Source organism: Oncorhynchus keta, chromosome 33 (assembly GCF_023373465.1).
Source record: "Oncorhynchus keta strain PuntledgeMale-10-30-2019 chromosome 33, Oket_V2, whole genome shotgun sequence".
NCBI classification, from domain to species: Eukaryota; Metazoa; Chordata; class Actinopteri; order Salmoniformes; family Salmonidae; genus Oncorhynchus; species Oncorhynchus keta.
This window is the reverse complement of record NC_068453.1, coordinates 16974361-16998477: the sequence shown is the minus strand read 5'-3', so window position 1 is coordinate 16998477 and position 24117 is coordinate 16974361. Positions and strand designations below refer to the sequence as shown.

Here is a 24117-nt window from a genome sequence, read left to right as displayed (position 1 = left end):
CTAGCTGACAGTCGTAATACCACTCTATAAAGCTCAGGAGGAGAGAGGGAGGAAAAGAGAAGAGAGGAAGGAGGAGGGGAATAAAAAAAGAGAACGAGGGATGGAGAACATACAGACCTTTGAACACGGCCCATCCATCTCCTGCAGAAAGAGCCCAGGCGTTCGGCAGAAACGCCCAATTCTTTAAAGGACTTAAAGGACATGTCAAATAAATGACCAAGCCAGAGAACGAGGGAACGAGCAAACGAGTGCTAACGGTCCCCGCGGCAACCCCTCCACTGTAAGCTGGACGATAAATCCCAGCCACAGCGCCGAGGGGACCGGGCAGGAGTTACGGCCCCAATGAACACCAAGCGTTACGCCAACGTTCACACTCATAAAGCAGAGCGTTGCTTGAACGTTAGACATTTAAAAACGGGAGATGAACGGCTCCCCTGGCACACAGCACAGCCATGACACCTGCAGTATATCCATCCCTAGTCACCCCAGGCTGGAAGCACAACAACAACCCACTAACACACTCTGTGTGTGTGTGTGCGCGTGTGTGTGTGAAAGAGAGAGAGAGACAATTCCTCATTGTGTGGTTGTTTGAGGCCTGGGAGAGAGAATTAGTCTATAAGGATAAGGCACAATGCCCTTTTGCACCATTCACCCTGCCCATCACAGCCCCTACTGCCAACATGCCACATTACACAGCCATGCACGGACATACAGCTCTATGAATGCTCATAAAGCGTCATGATCTGTTATAAGATGCATACTGCGTGACTGTGTATTGTTGAAGTCGGAGGTTTACAAACACCTAATCCAACTACATTTAAACTCAGTTTTTCACTGATTCCTGAAATTTTATCCTAGTAAAAATTCCCTATTTTAGGTCAGTTCAGATCACCACTTTATTTTAATAATGTGAAATGTCAGAATAATAGTAGAATGATTGATTAAATTCTGCTTTTATTTCTTTCATCACATTCCCAGTGGGTCAGAAGTTTACACATACTCAATTAATATTTACTAGCATTGCCTTTAAATTGTTTAACTTGGATCAAACATTTCAGGTAGCCTTCCACAAGCTTCCCACAATAAGTGTGGTGAATTTTGGCCCATTCCTCCTGACAGAGCTGGTGTAACTGAGTCAGGTTTGTAGGCCTCCTTGCTCACACACGCTTTTTCAGTTCTGCCCACACATTTTCTATAGGATTAAGGTCATGGCTTTGTGATGGCCACTCCAATACCTTGACTTTGTTGTCCTTAAGCCATTTCGCACAACTTTGGAAGTATGCTTAGGGTCATCGTCCATTTGGAAGACCCATTTGCGACCAAGGTTTAAATTCCTGACTGATGTCTTGAAATGTTGCTTCAATATATCCACTTAATTTTCCTATGCATAATGCCATCTACAAGTGCATCAGTCCCTCCTGCAGAAAAACATCCCCACAACATGATGCTGCCACCCCATGCTTCACGGTTGGGATGGTGTTCTTCGACTTTTTCCTCCAAACATAACGATAGTCAAATGGCCAAACAGTTCTATTTTTGTTTCATCAGACCAGAGGACATTTCTCCAAAAAGTACGATCTTTGTCCCCATGTGCAGTTGCAAAACGTAGTCTGGCTTTTTTATGGAGATTTTGGAGCAGTGGCTTCTTCCTTGTTGTCGATATAGGACTAGTTTTACTGTGGATGTAGATACTTTCATACCCGTTTCCTCCAGCATCTTCACAAGGTCCTTTCTGTTCTGGGATTGACTTGCACTTTTCGCAACAAAGTACGTTCATCTATAGGGAACGATATGACGGCTGCGTGGTCCCATGGTGTTGATACTTGCGTACTATTGTTAGTACAGATGAACGTGGTACCTTCAGGCATTTGGATATTGCTCCCATGGATGAACAAGACTTGAGGAGGTCAACAATTGTTTTATCTTCTGAGGTCTTGGCTGATTTCTTTTGATTTTCCCATGATGTCAAGAGGTACTGGGTTTGAAGGTAGACCCTGAAATACATCCACAGGTACACCTCCAATTGACTCAAATTTTCCAAGCTGTTTAAAGGCACAGTCAACTTAGTGTATGTTAACATCTGACCCACACACATGCACAAAGTAGATGTCCTAACCGATTTGCCAAACTATAGTTTGCTAACAATACATTTGTGGAGTGGTTGAAAAACGAGTTTTAATGACTCCAACCTAAGTGTATGTAAACTTCCGACTTCAACCTTAGGTCTTTGGTCTCTGTGGGTTTGTGATGGCTGTGAGAAAGTGACTCTGTTCAGTATAAAGGAATTATCTTCTCTCCCCTTCACCCCTGCAGCCCTTCACCTCTGCAGCCCTTCACCCCTGCAGCCCTTCGCCCCTGCAGCCCTTCGCCCCTGCAGCCCTTCGCCCCTGCAGCCCTTCGCCCCTGCAGCCCTTCACCCTGCAGCCCTTCGCCCCTGCAGCCCTTCACCTCTGCAGCCCTTCACCTCTGCAGCCCTTCGCCCCTGCAGCCCTTCGCCCCTGCAGCCCTTCACCCCTGCAGCCCTTCACACCTGCAGCCCATCACCCCTGCAGCCCATCACCCCTGCAGCCCTTCACCCCTGCAGCCCTTCACCCCTGCAGCCCTTCACCCCTGCAGCCCTTCACCCCTGCAGCCCTTCACCCCTGCAGCCCTTCGCCCCTGCAACCCTTCACCCCTGCAGCCCTTCACCCCTGCAGCCCTGGCTTACAAGGTGTTATTGCAGTCAGTGTGTGAGTGAACCTGAAACAGCAGGAGTGTGTCCCGGGGCACAGATTAAGTCATTGAGTGGATCAACTCCTGCCATAGCCTCTCCTTCTCCCCCCCCCCCTCAATTTGAGCAAATTGTCTGCCGTAATGGCTTAACTATTGCTTCCATCACTCCAGTCTCCTTTGCAGCACAGGGCCGTGACTGAAGGGGGATCTACAGTCTTAGCCAAGGTGTGTGTGTGTGCGTGTGCATGTGTGTGTGTGCATTCCTTGGCAGGGAACGTTAGGAGCCTTTCCCACTCTCCATAAAGTAGAGCAGCTGAGTGATCCGGTGTGTGTGTGTGCCTCCGTCTCAACTGCACTATGGGTTTAACACAAGAGAGAAAGTTCAACTTTCCCAGCAGTGGCAGGAAGATAGCTGAGCTGGCTCTGAACCAGTGAAGCATCGATGAGAGAGACTAACATGAATGCTATTCACACCTCAGATCTGCACCATTAGGGATATAGATCAGTGTGTTATTGGATGCAGGTAGCGTATACAAAGCTAACATTCTATGTGAGGATGTGTTTACCAATAATAGTGTTGTCTGGAGTACTTTTTTCAGCAGGAAAGGCCACCGATAACCTTACACAACTATATTACATACAGGGAGAGGAGTTTCTGACCTGACTGGGAAAAACCTAGGCTCTAGTTCCAAGGTATTCCTAGTGAATCCTGTACACAGTAGGAGGGTCTCAGTCACATCAATGTAGGGAGGAGAGTGGCAGACGCCCATGGGAGAGAGAGAAACAGGCAGACAGAGAGAAAGAGACAGAGTGAGAGATGGATGCAGGTGAGTGGGGCCAGCAGTAAGCACAGCTTTGAGCACAGCATGGCCTCTCGTATTCGCTGACACACACACACACACACACACACAACCCCCCTGTGGTTTGGGATGGATGAGATTTGGGGAAAGTTGCTCTGGTACACCCTGCTGTTCTTTCCCTCCGTTTTCATTTCCACTTGAACACACACTCGTACACACAGACCGACACACAGACTCAAACATCTCTCCAACACATGCACCTCCGTTCCTCTCCTCGACATCAGTGGAGTTCTCCCATGGCCCCTCTGACACCAGTCATCGGAACATGGTGGAGGTGGTGTAACTGGCCCACATGGGAACTTATCTGGTAGACAACAACAGGGAGAAACAGCAGTTCCCCTCTAAGGGCTGTGGACCAAAGTCAGCTCAGACCAAATGCTTACGACTACAACTCCTACTGCTACAGCTAATACATTCCTACTGCTACAGCTAATAAATTCCTACTGCTACAGCTAATAAACTCCTACTGCTACAGCTAATAAACTCCTACTGCTACAGCTAATAAACTCCTACTGCTACAGCTAATAAACTCCTACTGCTACAGCTAATAAACTCCTACTGCTACAGCTAATAAACTCCTACTGCTACAGCTAATAAACTCCTACTGCTACAGCTAATAAATTCCTACTGCTACAGCTAATAAATTCCTACTGCTACAGCTAATAAACTCCTACTGCTACAGCTAATAAACTCCTACTGCTACAGCTAATAAACTCCTACTGCTACAGCTAATAAATTCCTACTGCTACAGCTAATAAACTCCTACTGCTATAGCTAATAAACTCCTACTGCTACAGCTAATAAACTCCTACTGCTACAGCTAATAAATTCCTACTGCTACAGCTAATAAACTCCTACTGCTACAGCTAATAAACTCCTACTGCTACAGCTAATAAACTCCTACTGCTACAGCTAATAAATTCCTACTGCTACAGCTATAAAACTCCTCACTGTATATAGACTTTTTGTTTTCTTTTGTTCTACTGTATTATTGACTGTATGTTTTGTTTATTCCATGTGTAACTCTGTGTTGTTGTATGTGTTGAACTGCTATGCTTTATCTTGACCAGGTCGCAGTTGCAAATTATAACTTTTTCTCAACTAGCCTACCTGGTTAAATAAAGGTGAAATAAAAAATAAAACTCCTACTACTACAGCTACAAAACGCCTACTGCTACTACTACAGCTATAAAACTCCTACTGCTACAGCTGTAAAACTGCTACAGCTATAAAACTCCTACTACTACAGCTATAAAACTCCTACTACTACAGCTATAACACTCCTACTACTACAGCTATAACACTCCTACTGCTACAGTTATAACACTCCTACTACTACAGCTATAACACTCCTACTACTACAGCTATAAAACTCCTACTACTACATCTATAACACTCCTACTGCTACAGCTGTAAAACTGCTACAGCTATAAAACTCCTACTGCTACAGCTATAAAACTCCTACTACTACAGCTATAACACTCCTACTACTACAGCTATAACACTCCTACTACTACAGCTATAAAACTCCTACTACTACAGCTATAACACTCCTACTGCTACAGTTATAATACTCCTACTACTACAGCTATAACACTCCTACTACTACAGCTATAAAACTCCTACTACTACAGCTATAACACTCCTACTACTACAGCTATAAAACTCCTACTACTACAGCTATAACACTCCTACTGCTACAGTTATAATACTCCTACTACTACAGCTATAACACTCCTACTACTACAGCTATAAAACTCCTACTACTACAGCTATAACCCTCCTACTGCTACAGCTATAAAACTCCTACTACTACAGCTATAACACTCCTACTACTACAGCTATAAAACTCCTACTACTACAGCTATAACACTCCTACTGCTACAGTTATAATACTCCTACTACTACATCTATAACACTCCTACTGCTACAGCTGTAAAACTGCTACTGCTACAGCTATAACACTCCTACTACTACAGCTATAACACTCCTACTACTACAGCTATAACACTCCTACTACTACAGCTATAACACTCCTACTACTACAGCTGTAACACTCCTACTACTACAGCTATAAAACTCCTACTACTACAGCTGTAACACTCCTACTACTACAGCTGTAACACTCCTACTACTACAGCTATAACACTCCTACTACTACAGCTATAACACTCCTACTACTACAGCTATAACACTCCTACTACTACAGCTATAACACTCCTACTACTACAGCTATAACACTCCTACTACTACAGCTGTAACACTCCTACTACTACAGCTATAACACTCCTACTACTACAGCTGTAACACTCCTACTACTACAGCTATAACACTCCTACTACTACAGCTATAACACTCCAACTGCTACAGCTATAACACTCCTACTACTACAGCTATAACACTCCTACTACTACAGCTGTAACACTCCTACTACTACAGCTATAACACTCCTACTACTACAGCTATAACACTCCAACTGCTACAGCTGTAAAACTCCTACTACTACAGCTATAACACTCCTACTACTACAGCTATAACACTCCTACTACTACAGCTATAACACTCCTACTACTACAGCTATAACACTCCTACTACTACAGCTATAACACTCCTACTACTACAGCTATAACACTCCTACTACTACAGCTATAACACTCCTACTGCTACAGCTATAAAACTCCTACTACTACAGCTATAACACTCCTACTACTACAGCTATAACACTCCTACTACTACAGCTATAACACTCCTACTACTACAGCTATAACATTCCTACTACTACAGCTATAACACTCCTACTACTACAGCTATAACACTCCTACTACTACAGCTGTAAAGCTCCTACTGCTACAGCTATAACACTCCTACTACTACAGCTATAACACTCCTACTACTACAGCTATAACACTCCTACTGCTACAGTTATAATACTCCCACTGCTACTACTACAGCTATAAAACTGACTGCTACAGCTATAAAACTCCTACTACTACAGCTATAACACTCCTACTACTACAGTTATAATACTCCCACTGCTACTACTACAGCTATAAAACTCCTCCTACTACTACTACTACTACAAAGCTCTACTCCTAGAAATCTAGGAGCTGTCAGAAACCCTGACAACTCCTATACAGCTCGTGCCGATATGCCCTAGAGTAGACCACACTTATCAAGGGCCATGGAAATGCCACCTAACTCCTTTGTTGACAAGTATTAGAATGCTTGAATTAGTGTGCTTAGTTTGACTCAGAAAATGTAGGCTAATAAGTAGGCCCTTAATGGACTGATCCAACAATAAGACAAGTCAATGAAGCATCTTCTATAATGGGAACAAGATTTCAGGAGCCGCAGTTGAACATGGAAAGTGTGGTGCATTCTGGTCTATTGAGACATTGCAATGCAGTGAAGATCACCTCCCACGACTGGTGTGTACAGGAAGAAAAGACACAGGCAGGAGAGAAACGTTATGGGAATGCACAGACAGAGTACTGATTAGCACGTACACTTGGTCTGTCTATCTGTCTAAGGAAGAGAAGTTGCTGTATATATCCTCAGTATTGCTCATCGCGGTCGCCCACACACAGCCTGTATACTTCAGACTGAACAGCCTTGAGAAATCACCAACCTGAGAAACATATTCACTCAAACAGCAGTTCCAGCCTAATAGAACTGTCATAAAGCCCTTCCCGGTCTCCAAGAGTACATCTCAATAGGTTTCAAACTGCTTCATAGTCTCTCTCATTACTTCCTGTCCCACTGCTCTGAATGATTTCTATATGTATGGTGCTTTAAGCACATTCAAACTTTTGACGGCTCGGGTTTTAAAGCCTAAATGTGTGTGTGTGTGTGTGTGTGTGTGGGGGGGGTGTTGAATCTACATACACAGCTATTAGTTCAGGCCTGCAAACCTCAGATTAGGGAGGTCTAAACCACAGAGTCAGGATTGGCCAAATCCCAGCAACACCAAAGTGACTCTGTAATGTCTAACATCCTCCTCCCTATTTTCCTCCGCCCCTCCCCATCCAGTCCCGCTCTCTCCCCCAAACCCTGTTACCATAGGAACAGCCAGAGCAGAGGGAGTGGTTGTGACCATGGCGCTGGCGGTTCACTGAACCCTGAACGTGTCACCTCACACACACACACACACAGTGCATGTTTGGGATCAGTGTGTGAGTCTCTTTCCCCTCTTCTCCATTTTCTTTCCTGTCTTTCCTTCTCCATCTACATTGAACAGTGTAAAGACAAATACTCCTTCATGCCATGAACCCTCTGTTTGAAATCATATTTGTAAAGGATGTAAAGGGTGAAAAGTCTTATTCATTCACATGAAATCATTGATATAATGTATCTGATACTCAAGATTTTGATGATTCAAAGAATGAAATGGTGGTGAAGCGACCCTGAGATATTTTAAATGCCCTGAGTAATTTCTTGCCAATTGAAAATATGGGTTTTTCATGCTAGCAGTCATGTCTGCATGTCTCAGTCACACAGTAGCAGCATAACTTGCGCACAACAACAAGATAATAGATTTCTGGCATTCAGTTTCCATTTTTAAAAGCATTTTGTCTTATTTACTGTTAAATGAACCTTGCATTGTTATACATAGATTACAAAGACTTTTTCCCGGTGGGCTTAAAGAGTACAATGACGGAAAAAGCTTTCCCTCTATACAGAATATCAATATTGTTCAAGTTGATCAACAGTAACTGTCACGACTTCCGCCGAAGTCTCTCCTTGTTCGGGTGGTGTTCTGGGGTCCACGTCACCGGCTTTCTTGTCACCACCGATCCATGTTTCAGTTTCGTTTTGTTTTGTCTGTATTAATCACACCTGGTTTCAATTCCCATATCTTGTTCCTCTGGCATACATGTCTGTTCTGTCCGTGATTGTTGGTGTCTTTAGTGGTTGTTGTATGTGCTAGTGTGTGTGTGTATGTATGTCCCTATTTGGAATTTTTGCTTGATTTTTTGAGTAAACTCCATTGTGTTTCTTAAAACCTGTGTCCTGCGCCTGACTCCGCTACATCTCTGCACCCAATCACTGACAGTAACTTTGCATAATATCATAGTTTATAGTGCATATTTATACCCCAAACCATTGGTTACCAACTATTTTATGAGCTATTCTGTATTTTTCATTATAAATCACTGTTGTTCCAATTAAGCCCAGTATGCTCCCATTAAGCCCAGTATGCTCCCATTAAGCCCAGTATGCTCCCATTAGCCCAGTATGCTTCCATTAAGCCCAGTATGCTCCCATTAAGCCCAGTATGCTCCCATTAAGCCCAGCATGCTCCCATTAAGCCCAGTATGCTCCCATTAAGCCCAGTATGCATTGAAACACCATTTTTATTGATCCTTTATTTAACTGGGCAAGTCAGTCAAGAAATAAATTGTATTTACAATGACGGCCTACACCAGCCAAACCCAGACGACCTTGGGCCAATTGTGCGCCGCCCTATGGGACTCCCAATCATTGCCGGTTGTGATACAGCCTAGAATCGAACCAGGGTGTCTGTTGTGATGCCTCTAGCACTGAGATGCAGTGCCTTGGAGCGCTGCACCACTTGGGAGCCCACATGGGGGTAGTGTGTTATCCCTAATATTCAATGAGCATGAATATTTTTATATAAATTTAAGTTGATTCATATACACAAGAACTACAGTTATGCATCTAGCCGTGGAGCCTTTACGAAGATTAGAAACTATTCTGAACAACTAGAAACCGTTGTACTCTCTCCAAGATGTTTGGAGTAGATAGGTAGTCGTTGATGCAGAGAGAGAAGACGACCAGGATTGAGAGATATCTGGGATAGAAGACCTACAAGTAGAGGACAAAAATTCTAACAAATGAGGGACAAGTAGATGACTATTGGGTGACTACTGTACTTTTGGGTGGAGATATTGTCATATCGTTCTCCTTCATTCATAAAGCGGATTTGTTTGTTTTTTGGTCCACCACATGTCCCTTTGTCATAACACCAGTAGAGAGGGAGATTTGAAACAGTCTTCAGACAGGCTTTAGGAAGACAAGTAGAACTAATGAACAAGAATAGCAGTACAGCAAATGAGAATCAGGTTTCATATAATTCATTGAAAGTTGCATGTGTTATGGTCTCTGTGCATGGCTTCTTATCCACAGAGGGCCAGTGCAGGTTTTTGTTAATTAACCAACTAAAAACACACCTGATTTAACTAATCATGTCTTGATGGAAGACTATGAAGACTATGACTCGAATCAGGTGTGTACAGGTAGGCAAGAACAAAAGCCTAAGTCCACATTGATCTCTGTGGATACGATTGGACCCCTAATTTGTACGTTTTTAACATTTAGAAATGAATTCAAATCATTTAAGAGGTGAGTTTATTTGAAACCATTAAAATGGTACATTTCATCCCATTAAGCCCGGACTTTTCAGACAAACAAATATTGTGGGTCAAGTCATAAAACTTCACGGGAGATTCATGTTCCATTTTATCTCCACTTTTCTTCCAGAAATACGGGCAGTATATATTAGAAATGTCTAAAAGTATTTTTGGGTGGGTTTAATATGTACACTTTCACTAACTCTCTCATCATCAACTCCCATTCCCCTCTCTCCAATCTCTCACATGGTTGAGAGATGAGCGGCCCTGTGTGTGTGTCTTGTAATTAGTGTTGGTGTGTGTGTGTGTGTGTGTGTGTGGGGGGGGCTGTGATTGCCTGGCGTAGCTGGCCAGTGGTCTGCCAAAACTCATCATCCGACTCAATGATGGCGAAAACGTCTCATTTGGCTAATGCTGCTCCACACACAGAGCCAAGGAACCAGGACAGAGCACGCAGCGAACAGAGAGACAGCAGAACTGCCACCACTAGCCTTGATCTAGTATTTAGGGCTCGGATAGAGGGCTGCAGGGTAGTGTATTGCAGGGTAGTGTATTTCAGTAGTAGTGTATTGCAGGGTAGTGTATTTCAGTAGTAGTGTATTGCAGGGTAGTGTATTTCAGTAGTAGTGTATTGCAGGGTAGTGTATTTCAGTAGTAGTGTATTGCAGGGTAGTGTATTTCAGTAGTAGTGTATTGCAGGGTAGTGTATTTCAGTAGTAGTGTATTGCAGGGTAGTGTATTTCAGTAGTAGTGTATTGCAGGGTAGTGTATTTCGGATGTTATGTCATGTAGACTCAGTGCTAAAGTAGAACAGTGTTATAATGGATAGACTATATAACTGATTATCAGAATCAACTACCATCATACAAAGACAGTTACGTGTTAGGAGCAGCCCTCTGGGGAATGGTGTGTGTACTGTGTGAGTGTGTGTGTGTGTTCTTACTGGAGTGTGTGTGTTGGTGTGCCTGTGTTCACAAGCAGACTGTTAATACTTCATTCACACTCCATCCCAAGGTCAGGGGGCCTTTGTGTGTTTGATGAAGCCTGATGGGGAGCGGTCTATAACAGAGGTATTACTGGGAACAGGGGAGTAGGCGGAGGACAGAGTAACACTTAACACCTTGACTGCTGTGTGTGGCTTGCTTCAACAAGGACCCCCGTGCTCTTTCCTACACCTTGGTCGTAACTCCTGAACAACGGAGAGGTAGGGAGGTGAACACAGACAAAGAGGAGGAGGACAAAGGGAACGAGAGGAGACAGAGAAGAGTAGAACTGAAAGAGAAGGGAGGGAGAAGGTGATACAGAATAATAGATTATCAGGCATGTGTTGCCAAGAATCTAAGGAGTGTAAGCCGAAGAGAGAAGAAGACAGTTGGGATCCCGTTCACAAACTGTATTGACTGAACATGATCACTTGCATTCTATTGGGTTCAGTAGACCTCACAACGCAATTGTGTCCCATTTGTCAACAGTGCTTTGGGGAGTTTAGACTCCGAGTACTGACTGCTGCTACTATGGTTCTCTCTGTACCAGAGAAAGATGGATAAAGTGGCTATCATCGTTATTAACATTGGCAACGCAGGTTTCTTCTCGGCATGCCAATACAGCCTGTGGAATTGAGAATGGCCCATGTTTCTCACGGCGTTAGACTAAAGGGGAATTGACAAGTACAGCAAGCGAGGGCGGACACACACGAGCACACACATACAGACACGCGCCCACACCTCCCTCCCCCGGCTGGCCCTGCGGTTGTGTAAATGTGTTGTTCCGAGAGAAAGCTGCAGGTGTTCCTGTGTGGAGGACAGGCAAAAACCTTGGCTGACACTTTAATACACCCCCATTACTGGTAACACCACCTCCACAGACACACAGAGAGAAAAGAGAGAGGAGAGGACAGAGAGAAGGGGGGTCGAGAGAGGGTAAAATTGAAGCACGAGATGGTAGAGAGAAAGAGAGAGGGGGTTGAGGGCTAAAGGTGGGCCGAGAACAGGAGTGAAACAGACAGCAGGAAGGAAGCCATTTGTTGGTCAGTCAGTCTAAGAGGAGTGTTGAGACACAGTGTTTACCTCTTTGCTTTTAACCTCCCCTGTAGAGCACCCAGACAGCGCCAGGGGAGAAACTACACTGAGCAGAAATAGAAATGCAACATGTAAATCCATCCACCTGACAGGTGTGGCATATCAAGAAGCTGATTAAACAGCATGATCATTCCTGGGCGGCAGGTAGGTGGGCGGCAGGTAGGTGGGCGGCAGGTAGGGGGGCGGCAGGTAGGGGGCGGCAGGTAGGGCAGGTAGGGGGGCGGCAGGTAGGGGGTGGCAGGTAGGTGGGCGGCACGTAGGGGGCGGCAGGTAGGGCAGGTAGGGGGCGGCAGGTAGGGGGCGGCAGGTAGGGCAGGTAGGGGGTGGCAGGTAGGTGGGTGGCAGGTAGGTGGGCGGCAGGTAGAGGGGCGGCAGGTAGGGGGGCGGCAGGTAGGGGGGCGGCAGGGAGCCTAGTGGTTAGGAGCGTTGGGCCAGTAAACCAAAGGCTGCTGGATCGAATCCCCGAGCTGACGGGGTAAACATCTGTCATTCTGCCCCTGAACAAGGCAGTTGTTCCCCGGTAGGCCGTCATTGTAAATAAGAATTTGTTCTTAATAACTGACTGAGGAGTATTTATGTCTGTCATAAAGCCCTTTGGTGGGGAAAAACTCATTCTGATTGGCTGGGCCTGGCTCTCCAGTGGGTGGGCCTTATGCCATCCCAGTCATGTGAAATCCATAGATTAGGGCATAATGAATTTATTTCAATTGGCTGATTTCCTTTTATTGACTGTAACTCAGTATCTAACTCAAAATCCAACTAATTTGTCTTTATATTTTTGTTCAGTATACATCAACATGACCACAGACCAGAATGAGTGTTTGTTTTCTCTGTATAAAACATTAAGAACACCTTCCTAATATTGAGTTGCACCCCCTTTTGCCAGCCTCAATTCGTTGGGTCATGGACTCTAGAAGGTGTAGAAAGCGTTCCACAGGGATGCTGGCCCATGTTGACTCCAAAGCTTCCCACAGTTGTGTCAAGTTGACTGGATGTCCTTTGGGTGGTGGACCATTCTTCATACACAAGGGAAACTGTTGAGGGTGAAAAACCCAGCAGCGTTGCAGTTCTTGTCAGACTCAAACCGGTGCACCTGGAACCTACTACCATACCTCATTCAAAGGCCCTTAAATCGTATGTCTTGCTCATTCACCCTCTGAATGGCACACACACAATCCATGTCTCAATTGTCTCAAGGCTTAAAAATCCTTCTTTAACCTGTCTCCTCCCCTTCATCTACACTGATTGGTGGATTTAACAAGTGACATTAATAAGGGATCATAGCTTTCACCTGGATTCACCTGGTCAGTCTACGTCATGGAAAGAGCAGGTGTTCCTAATGTTTTGTAAACTTGTATATATTCATGTCTCTGGTTAGGTACTGTATTTCAGAGGAAGCTGAAGGGTATTTGAGCTCTGGTGCTCGGTCTCCCTCTACATTAAAAACACAGCACTGACCTAACCAGTGTAGCATTTTGTCCACGTGAACAGGGCACACAGCCAGTCTAATTCTCCAGTGTCTTGTCACAGATTGTGTTTAGGCCCTGGGCCAACATTTCTCAGGCATGAATACTTTTATAGGTGGATTAACTCGTACTTTAAACCACATCACTGTGCAGCTGTGCTGTTCCCCCCCCCCCCCTTCTTCTTCCTCCTCCTCCTCTCTCTGTTCGTGTTCCATCAACATCTAGACCACAATTACTTCCACATTGTTTCAATGGATTTCCAGAAACACCATTCTAGAAAAGCCCAAACAACCGTCGTGGTGACAGAGCGGTTGTGAAGGCAGGAGCGTGGAGATGTCTCTAGTCTCCATTCCCGCACACGCCAGGGAAACTCCCATCCCATGCCTGGGAACACCAGAACATGATTGGGACCTAATCCCCGTAATTCCCTTATTACCTCTATAATGGCGCTGGGGGCGGAGCTGAGACGGTGATGCCATTAGTGGATATTAGGGCGGGGCGCACGTTTTCATTAGGATTCATGGGCTGGGAAAAAACTTTGTCATGCATACCAATTAGCACCGAGGAACAGATGGCTCAGTGAGTGTGCCGCTGCCTACATCTCAACACGCAACAACAACAACCTTGTCAAACACACACAGCTGCACTCACCCGTATATACCATCACGGAGACAAAGCAAAAACATCTCTCACACACACACACAGAAAAACTAGCAACACTAAACCCTCTGAACAGAACCCAGGCATGTTGATATAGCAGAGGCTGCAACATCTCTCCTCTCCTGTTATCTGGTTCTCTCCTCTCTTCCCGACATCCCCCTCACCCCTCCATCACGTCTCCTCCCATCCCAGGTCATGACCTACAGAGAAACCAACGGGCTGCTCTAAACTCTCTCAGGAAAGGACTATATGCTGACTGTAAGCTGGGGTGTGTGTGTGTGTGTGTGTGTGTGTGTGTGTGTGTGTGTGTGTGTGTGTGTGTGTGTGTGTGTGTGTGTGTGTGTGTGTGTGTGTGTGTGTGTGTGTGTGTGTGTGAGAGAGAGAGAACAGGGAGTATCTCTATGTGAGGTCTATAGAGCTGAAAGATGGTTTCTCAGCCTTTAACTATATTTTAACCTTGACTGTATGAATGAGGTGGTACCATTCAACCATCGTCTTTTGTCAGACAGTAGATGCACACAGTGGATAAGCAATTACACATCAGAAAACCAATTCAGTCCTTCCCTCTCTCTTCCGCCTCCATCTGTCTCACTTTCTATAGACACAGGGGAGGACACTGATAGACGGGGTGAATAGGGTTGTGTGTGACCTTTGTTTGTGAACTGTGTGTGCGCGCGGGAGGATACAGGTGTGCGTCGCCCCATTGGGCTCTTTATGCTAGCGAGCGCCGACGTTAGCCACGGCTCAGTGGGTTTGAATGGCGACGCGCTGACGCGCTAGCATAGCAATCCCAAAGCCCATTGATCTGTCTTTCACACACATAACAGAGAGAGGATCTCTGAGTCTCTAGGACTATTAGGATGTGTGAGACGCACAGAGAGCGAAACACACATGGGGGTAAATACACTAAGGGAAAATAGAGTGTATAGGAATAACTATACTAGGTTAACTGCCGTAGACAAGGGGGTTATGCTCATAGTTGCCCATAAACACAGATTTAGGATCAGTTTCTCGCACCCCAAGTTCTAACCTTAATCACTTGGTGATAAACAGCCAAACTGACCTTAGATCAGCACTTAGGGTTAACGCATGTTTTGCATGAGTACCAGGCTACTGTGATACAGTGTGACTGGTGGGTGTATATTTAGAGTCATGTTGTTCCATTTCAAACCCATTATGGGTACCTTTGGGACCAGGGGGGATTTGACAACAACAGCTGCTGACCCTTAACGACAGAGAGAACATCACATCACTACTAGTGGCTCCACTGTTCACTTTCTCCATCTCTTCTCTCCATCTCTTCTCTCCCTCTCTCTCTTCTCTCTTTCTCCTCTCTGCAGTGGAAGAGGCACCACAAAGATCTTTGTGTTCAGGATGAGGGTAGAATGCTGAAAAGGTAGTTCCTCACATCTGCTGTAACGGCGTTCTTCGTTTGTAGAAAGAGAGTCGGACCGAAATGCAGCGTAGTGGTTACTCATGACTTTACTGACAAAAAAATCGACACATGAAATAACGATACAAAATACAAAACAACAAACGGAACGTGAAACCTAATTACAGCCTATCTGGTGAAACTACACAGAGACAGGAACAATCACCCACGAAATACAAAGCTAAACCAGGCTACCTAAATACGGTTCCCAATCAGAGACAACGAGAATCACCTGACTCTGATTGAGAACCGACTCAGGCAGCCAAGCCCATACAACACCCCTACTCAGCCGCAATCCCAATAATACAAAAACCCCAATACGAAATACAACAACATAAACCCATGTCACACCCTGGCCTGACCAAATATATAACGAAAACACAAAATACAATGACCAAGGCGTGACTGAACCCCCACCCTAAGGTGCGGACTCCCGGACACACCTCAAAACCATAGGGAGGGTCCGGGTGGGCGTCGGTCCATGGTGGCGGTTCCGGCTCGGGACGTGGACCCCACTCCATTAATGTCCTAGTTCCTCCCCTTCGCATCCTGGAATAATCCACCCTCGCCGCCGACCATGGCCTAATAGTCCTCACCCAGAACCCCACAGATCTGAGAAGCAACTCGTGACTGAGGGGCAGCTCGGGACTGAAGGGCAGCTCAGGACTGAGGGGCAGCTCGAGACAGAGGGGCAGCTCGGGACTGAGGGGCAGCTCGGGACTGAGGGGCAGCTCGGGACTGAGGGGCAGCTCGGGACTGAGGGGCAGCTCGGGACTGAGGGGCAGCTCGGGACTGAGGGGCAGCTCGGGACTGAGGGGCAGCTCGGGACTGAGGGGCAGCTCGGGACTGAGGGGCAGCTCGGGACTGAGGGGCAGCCCGGAACTGAGGGGAAGCCCAGTACTGAGAGGAAGCCCAGTACTGAGAGGAAGCCCAGTACTGAGAGGAAGCCCAGTACTGAGATGAAGCTCAGGCAGGTAGTAGGCTCCGGTAGATCCTGGCTGGCTGGCAGATCTGGAAGATTCTGGTTGACTAGCAGATCTGGAAGAGACTGGTTGACTGGCAGATCTGGAAGAGACTGGTTGACTGGCAGATCTAGAAGATCATGGCTGACTGGTGGATCTAGCTGCTCTATGCAGACTGACAGCTCCTTGCAGACTGACAGCTCTGGCAGCTCCATGCAGGCTGACAGCTCCTTGCAGACTGGCAGCTCTTTGCAGACTGACAGCTCTTTGCAGACTGACAGCTCTTTGCAGACTGACAGCTCTGGCTGCTTCATGCTGACTGACAGCTTTGACTGCTCCATGCAGGCTGACAGCACCCTGCAGACTGGCAGCTCCTTGCAGACTGACAGCTCCTTGCAGACTGACAGCTCCTTGCAGACTGTCAGCTCCTTGCAGACTGACAGCTCCTTGCAGACTGGCAGCTCCTTGCAGACTGGCAGCTCTTTGCAGACTGACAGCTCTGGCTGATTCATGCAGACTGACAGCTCTGGTTGCTTCATGCAGACTGACAGCACCTTGCAGACTGACAGCTCCCTGCAGACTGGCAGCTCAGGCCGCTCCGAACAGGCAGGAGGCTCCGGCAGAGCTGTAGAGGAAGGCTCTGATAGCGCTGAACAGGCGGGAGACTTCGACAGCGCAGGAGGGAAGGAAGGCTCTGATAGCGCTGAACAGACAGGAGACTCCGGTAGCGCAGGAGAGGAGAAAGGCTCCGACAGCGCTGGAGAGGCGGGAGACTCCGACAGCGCAGGAGGGAAGGAAGGCTCTGGCTGTGCTGAACAGGCGAGGCGCACAGAAGGCCTGGTGCGTGGTGCTGGAACTGGTGCTACAGGATCGAGGACACGCACAGGAAGCCTGGTGCGGGGAGTTGCTACCGGAGGACTGGTGTGTGGAGGTGGCTCTGGATAGACCGGACCTCTTGAGCACCGAGCCTGCCCATGCTTACCTGGCTCGATGCCCACTCTAGCCCGGCCAATAGGAAGGGCTGGTATGAACCGCACCGGGCTATGCACCCGCACTGGAAACACAGTGCGCTCCATAGCATAACACGGTGTCTGCCCGGTCTCTCTAGCCCACCGGTGAGCACAGGGAGTTTGCGCAGGTCTCCTACCTGGCATAGCCATACTCCCTTTTAGCCCCCCCCAATCATTTTTTTGGGGCTGCTTTTCGGGCTTCCAACCGCGTCCCGTGCTGCCTCCTCATACCAGCGCCTCTCCGCTTTAGCCGCCTCTATTTCTTCCTTGGGATGGCGATATTCTCCAGGCTGAGCCCAGGGTCCTTTTCCGTCTAATTCCTCCTCCCATGTCCAATTCTCCAAGTGGTGCAGCCGCTCCCACTGCAACTGCTCTTCACGATTAACAGGGAGAGTTGGCTCAGGTCTGAACCCTGACTCAGCCACTCTCTCTCTGCGCCCTCCCCCAATAAATATTTGGGGGTTACTTTCGGTTTTCGCTCTGCGCAGACGTGTCTTTCTTTTTGATTCCATTCGCCTATAGCCCTCTTCGCATTGCTCCAGCGAATCCCAGGCGGGCTCCTGCACTCTCTCTGGGTCGGCCGCCCACCTGTCTATTTCTTCCCACGTCGTATACTCCATGCCTTTGCTGTCCATAACGTCCTCCCTTTTCTGCTCCAGCTGTCGCTGCCTGTTAACACGCTGCTCGGTCCGAGTGTGGTGGGTGATTCTGTAACGGCGTTCTTCGTTTGTCGAAAGAGAGTCGGACCGAAATGCAGCGTGGTTGTTACTCATGTTCTTTAATGAATAGATCGCGATACATGAAATAACTATACAATACAAAAACAACAAACGGAACGTGAAACCTATTACAGCCTATCTGGTGAAACTACACAGAGACAGGAACAATCACCCACGAAATACAAAGCGAAACCAGGCTACCTAAATACGGTTCCCAATCAGAGACAACGAGAATCACCTGACTCTGATTGAGAACCGCCTCAGGCAGCCAAGCCCATACAACACCCCTACTCAGCCGCGATCCCAAATACTACAAACCCCAATACGAAATACAACAACATAAACCCATGTCACACCCTGGCCTGACCAAATATATAACGAAAACACAAATTATAATGACCAAGGCGTGACATCTGCCTTCCACTCCCAGACTCCATCCACACGCCTGTGTGTGTGTTTCTTCACTCCAGACTTGGAATTATCCCGAGGCATAACCAAAAACACACTTCAGAATGTTTGAGTGCTTTCCAAACTCATTCATTTACTAGGGCAGAATCTAACGGGGCGTATTAAATAGCAACTTCAATGTGAAGGCTGGAGCATGCCGGAATGGAGCCTGAGTGTGTGTGTGTGTGTGTGTGTGTGTGTGTGTGTGTGTGTGTGTGTGTGTGTGTGTGTGTGTGTGTGTGTGTGTGTGTGTGTGTGTGTGTGTGTGTGTGTGTGTGTGTGTGTGTGTGTGTGTGTGTGTGTGTGTGTGTGTGTGTCTCCCCACTCCTCCTACAAGGCTTGGTTCTGGAGGTAATTAGTGGATTCGTGGTCTAATTAATGGCCTATGAATAGCTGATCTGGGCTCAGTGCTTCAAGGTTAGACACCTGTAGTATTGATGGAAACCAAGCTGTTTCTCAGGGTTTATTCAATTACACACTTAAAGTAAATACAGTATTGGCAGCTGGCAGACTCACATCTGTGAACCTGGAGAGAGAGAGGGAAGGAGAGGAGGGAGGCTGTTCTTGGAGAAAGAGTAAGAGGGAAGGAGAGGAGAGGAGGGAGGCTGTTCTTGGAGAAAGAGAAAGAGGGAAGGAGAGGAGAGGAGGGAGGCTGTTCTTGGAGAAAGAGAAAGAGGGAAGGAGAGGAGAGGAGGGAGGCTGTTCTTGGAGAAAGAGGGAGGGAAGGAGAGGAGGGAGGCTGTTCTTGGAGAAAGAGAAAGAGGGAAGGAGAGGAGGGAGGTTGTTCTTGGAGAAAGAGAAAGAGGGAGGGAAGGAGATGAGGGAGGCTGTTCTTGGAGAAAGAGAAAGAGGGAAGGAGAGGAGGGAGGCTGTTCTTGGAGAAAGAGAAAGAGGGAAGGAGAGGAGGGAGGCTGTTCTTGGAGAAAGAGGGAAGGAGAGGAGGGAGGCTGTTCTTGGAGAAAGAGAAAGAGGGAGGGAATGAGAGGAGGTAGGCTATTCTTGGAGAAAGAAAGCGAGAGCATGCAATCACGCAGTTGGAAGAAAAGTAAGCAAGCTGGAGAAGACGTGTGAGAGTCCAGCGACGATGATGTCAGAGCAATTAGGGAACACGCACCAATCACTGAGGAACCAAAGATCTATGAGATAAAGAACATTCTACAGAGTCAATTATTCAATCATACAGGCACCTGGAAAAAGGGAGGGCTAGAAGGAAGAACAACAGAATAATGGGTGGGATAGATGGAGAGAGACTTGAAACAGATGATGTGAGCCCCAGACTATGGGGTGTGTATGTGTGTGTGTGTGTGTGTGTGTATGTGTGTGTGTGTGTGTGAATGTACAGGAGTGTGTGTCCCCTCCAACAAATCAATAAAATGGATCCACAGTGGTTTGTTAAGAGTAATTGGCATGGATTTTAAAAAGGGAGGTTTACAGAACCCAGCAAACAGGCATCCCTCTACCAGACACTTCGTATTGATATTACACTGCTGTTCTGTATGTCCTGAAGATAAATTAGCCCATTAAAACCATAATGCCATTTCAATAATGACAGCATGATAAAGTATTATGGAGAAACTTGCAAGCAGATGATCTTATCTGAAGGTTCCCACTGGGCACAGACGTCAATTCAACGTCTATTCCACGTTGGTTCACCATAATATCACTGAAATGAAGTGGAAACAACGTTGATTCAACCAGTGTGTGCCCAGTGGGTTGTAACGTTAAAGACAACTCCATCTTCTCTGACAGCTCTGCATTTGGTCTACCTGTGAGCTTGGTGTGATGGCATGGGGGAACTGACATGTGTGCGAGTGGCTGTGTGTAAATGAGTGAGTGGGTGGTGTTCTCACAGTCAAATTAAACTGGGGCCTAGGTGTGGAACAAAGGACTGCATCGCTATTGGAGACACACCACGGAGAGAGAGAGAGAGAGAGAGGTCACATATAACTCAGGGAATACAGGACTCCTGTAGAAAATCAGTTCACGTCTAACACAAAGAAGGAGAGAGGGAGGGACGGAGAGAGAGAGGAGGGGGAGGGACGGAGAGAGGGAGGGACAGAGAGAGGGAGGAGGGGGAGGGACTGAGAGAGGGAGGGAGGAGGGGAAGGGAGAAAGAAGACAGTGAGCGAGGATAAGAAAAGAGAAGCGGGACAGAGAGAGGGGAAGGAAAGATTAGACAGATGGAGAGATTGAGAGAGATTGATGGCTTGTAATGATTAAATGGATGGGGGGAGAGACGAGAGAGAGAGGCCTACACGTCAGATGCCATTACTCATCTCCATGACGTGCTGCTGCCACCCTGAGCGCCGCCGCAGCATCACTGTGCTCCCGCGTCGCTCTTCGTCTCTCTCTCTCCCTTTCTTTCCCTCCGACACTCTGCTTATAGATATAAGATTATAGATTTTAAACTCTGCATCTCTCTCTCTCTGGGCCTTATCCGACAAGGAGAACATTAACAGTGTTTTCAGTAATGAGCACCCGGGGTGCTTTAGTGCTCCCTTTTACATAGGGGTCTGCTGAGACTTCTGGGATAGAGATTATCCTCCCTGGGGACCCACTGTCCTCCAAAACAGTCTAATCTCCTATTTTTATGACAGCACCCTCACCCCACCAACCACTGTTCCCCATAATACCCAAGTCAATAGGGATCCCATCCCCTTTTCTCTCCAGGTTGGGTTGTAATCGTGTCTGTTGTAGTAACATACACTGTTTAAAGTCTGTTCTGGGCTGCAGTCACTAAACATCAGTTTAACACCCCCAGCACACACTGGCATGAGAGAGACAGGTGATGGAGCAGGGGAACCAGAGAGAGAGGGGAGAGAGAGAAACACAGAGAGAGAGAGAGGAGAGTGAGAGAGGGATGAGCTGGGCTAGCACTGCATGCTAATGTTGTGTAGAGGAAGACGCTAAGCTAAGTATAGACTGACAACCATGGCAAGTAAACCTCTGCAGCATAGGCTAATGCTAACTGCCAGAACCACCCTGCTCTTACCCACTAACACACTGCTTCTTTACTTACATTTGTTGTTATGTTTCCGTACTTCAAGAGGTCTGGTTTGTGGAGAGCAAAACGTAATAGCTGTGTGTGTGTGTGTGTGTGTGTGTGTGTGTGTGTGTGTGTGTGTGTGTGTGTGTATAAAGGGCATCTACCAGCCGCCTAACATTCACAGTCACGAGGCGACCAGGCCAAAAAGAAAGCGAGAAGGAAAGGGAGAAGTGTCAGGGGAAAGGTTAGATATTAACACCGTGTGCACACACACACACACACACACACACACACACACACACACACACACACACACACACACACACACACACACACTCTTATCGTAGATATGTTATGTCCTCTGCTCATGTTACCAAAACCACATGAATGCCCTACACCGGTTTGATATGACCGTTTAACAAATGAGGACGTGTGTGAACAGAACACATGGAAACAGGAATGTGGGTCAGAATAGAACCTTTAAGTTATGAGCAGCACTAAAACTAACAACTCAGAGATCACCGAGTTTACACACACACACACACACACACACACACACACACACACACACACACACACACACACACACACACACACACACACACACACACACACACACACACACACACACAGTGTTGTGGGTTCAATATGCTCTCATTACTGTACGTCGCTCTGGATAAGACCGTCTGCTAAATGATTAAACTGTTTTTAAATGTATAATAATGTTATTATTGGTGTTTAACAGTAGAGTAAAAACATGACAGTCGACACAACAACACAGACTGGGCAGGAGAGACCAGCTACGTGCTGTCTGCCTGCCTGCCTGCCTGCCTGCCTGCCTGCCTGCCTGCCTGCCTGTCTGTCTGTCTGTCTGTCTGTCTGTCTGTCTGTCTGTCTGTCTGTCTGTCTGTCTGCCTGCCTGCCTGCCTGCCTGCCTGCCTGCCTGCCTGCCTGCCTGCCTGTCTGTCTGTCTGTCTGTCTGTCTGTCTGTCTGTCTGTCTGTCTGTCTGTCTGTGTGCATACGTGTGTGTGTGTGTGTATGTGTGTGTGTATCTCGGTCTGCTGTGTTTGACCACTAACTGTGCTGGGCGAGTAGTGATTAGTGAGCGGTTTGGCCCAGACAGAGTTTAAACACGGTCGTGACTAGGTAAACACAACCAGAAGTGTGTGTGTTTAGAGTGAACATCTGGGTGTCTGACTGTGCCTGTGGGTTCCAGAGGAAGCTACCCTGCAGAGATATACATATAGAGATGTACCACTGAACCGACATTGAATTGATGTCTGTGCCCAATAGGTAGACGCCAATACACAGAGACAATTTTGACAAACCACACAGGCCATTCAGCCTGCCAATCAGAACAGGTTTACCTGAGCCTGAGAACTGCCAATCAGGGCCACCACACACCCACAGTCTGCCATGCCAGATTTAGCCATCATGCCCACCACCTGCCAATCACAGCTAACTGGGGGGATCTTCAATCATCAAACCACATGTCCCAGCTAGTAATCAGAACACTTCATTACACAGAACCCCTGCCAACAACAACCACACATCACCATCCTACCAACCCTAACCATAACAGACCTGGGTTCAAGCTCTACTTCAAATCTTTCAAAAACTTTAAGCGTTTGATCTAGCCTCCCTGGAGTTCAAGAAGTGCGGGGTTTGCAGTATACGGACTGTTCTATCGGTCCATTAAACAAGGCTTAATCGGCCACAGATACACTTGTATTGTATTTGAACCCAGATCTGAACCACAACGTGCCTTCCAGCTCTACTTGACAGTCAGTCACTTTAATACATCACGTCAAGAGAGCGAAGATAGTTCATATCCCGTTACAAACCCATTAACAACGCCATTAAGGTCATGTCACTGCTAATATCGGGGACATTTATTTAGCCCAGTGTGACAACACTAATGACTAAACCAACAGAACAAACAAACCCAAAGCCTTTCAGAGTCGTCAGAGATCAACAGTCCTGTGGGACGGAGGCTTTGAAGAGTGAGTTCCACAATAAGCTTTTCATATGGCTGGCCACTCATTACAGTAAAACTACCCAGCATGCCTCAGTGTAGAGGTGAGGCCGGGCTCTAATTATCCAAGAATGCACTAGGGGGATGTGGAGAATAAAGAAGAATGGAGAGGAATTAGTTGAGAGAACTGGGACAGTAGCTGGTTTGTTTGAGCTCTTCCTGCACAGACATAAGCACATGCACACAAACACACACAAATGGACCAGACAGATGCGGAAGGATTTGTGTGGTTTAACATGCTACATGTATGTGCTACATTCTACTGAGAGGAAGCGAATCACAGTATCTGTCTGTATGTGTGTGCACATGTGTTAGAACGTGTGTGTTCCTGGGAGAGAGAGAGGTGTGTATTCACCTGGTCTCTCTCCTGTCATCTTA

The 24117-nt window shown here is 46.9% G+C and overlaps 1 protein-coding gene across 32 annotated transcripts in view; it reads right to left on the bottom strand.

Annotated features, from left to right (window-relative positions):
- The window catches only part of LOC118392418 (CUGBP Elav-like family member 2), a 241449-nt gene that overhangs the window by 82735 nt on the left and 134597 nt on the right, over positions 1 to 24117 (bottom strand). Inside the window, exon 1 of one of the 32 annotated variants that reach the window (XM_052492135.1) lies at positions 118 to 385. The exons of the other annotated variants lie outside the window; for them this stretch is intronic. Within the exon in view, the coding sequence (XP_052348095.1) occupies positions 118 to 203 (86 nt within the window). The 5' untranslated portion in view covers positions 204 to 385. Of the gene's footprint in view, positions 1 to 117; positions 386 to 24117 lie in introns of those variants that run through there. 32 annotated transcript variants of the gene reach the window in all.